This window comes from Trachymyrmex cornetzi, unplaced genomic scaffold, assembly GCF_001594075.2.
Source record: "Trachymyrmex cornetzi isolate Tcor2-1 unplaced genomic scaffold, Tcor1.1 C3832756, whole genome shotgun sequence".
NCBI lineage: Eukaryota > Metazoa > Arthropoda > Insecta > Hymenoptera > Formicidae > Trachymyrmex > Trachymyrmex cornetzi.
Window position 1 is genome coordinate 1 of NW_017294580.1, and position 820 is coordinate 820.

At 31.1% G+C, this 820-nt stretch overlaps 1 protein-coding gene across 1 annotated transcript; it reads right to left on the reverse strand.

The window, feature by feature from the left end:
- Positions 1-21: 21 nt before the first annotated feature.
- On the reverse strand, positions 22-721 carry LOC108758783 (uncharacterized; the record flags this gene model as incomplete). Its single annotated transcript, XM_018503937.1, has 1 exon — positions 22-721. A coding segment is annotated over one exon (700 nt), but the record flags the coding sequence as incomplete, so codon positions are not given.
- Between the last annotated feature and the right edge of the window lie 99 nt (positions 722-820).

The window sequence follows — 820 nt, forward strand, 5'->3', positions numbered from 1 at the left end:
ATTGGAAAAGTATAGCTTTACTTGCTAATCTATTCGTATTGCTAGACAATGTCACATTTCCAATATATGCCTTTGTATTTGTATCAAAATCAATCTGTTCTTTAATCGCCATTTCATCAAATACTAGTCCACAGATTTTCCATGTAGGTGAAATATGAGGAACAATCAACTGTAGATATTTGAAAACATCTTCAAATACTCCTGGTTCAAATTTAATATCCTCTATCTTATTTCTTAAAGTTCTCAATGAAGGAAATGGAGCAACAAGTTTAATTATCTGATTATAGCCATGTGATCCACATGCAAAATGCAAGTATAATCCTTTTTCGATTGTTTCATCTGACCACTTGGAACCTCTTGTAGTACCGTATACAATTGCTCTTTGTTGATCTTTATTAAGAACTGTATTGATTATTTCAGTATTTTCAGCGATATTTTTTTCTAAATCATTAACTCTGCTTTTTAGGATATCCCTTTCCTCTTCAGCCATTTTTAATTTTTCTTTTAGTATTTCATATTCTTTTGGACTAGGTACACTCTCCGTAGACAATATTTGGTTTGCAGCACATTCTGATGATATATGTATGTCTAAAATAGAATTTGATCTGTAATTTTTCTCTTCGGGTAATGTCTCCAATGTCTTTATATCAATGGATTCTTTCATTACAACACAATGTGCAGCATGGACATACTTCTTATGTGACCTAAAAGTAATAGCAATATAATATATTATACGACCGTATATGTGATAACACAAACTATAGAAATCAATGCCTTAAACGATCTTTGCTAGATCTTAATGCGTGTGTGATTCTTATGT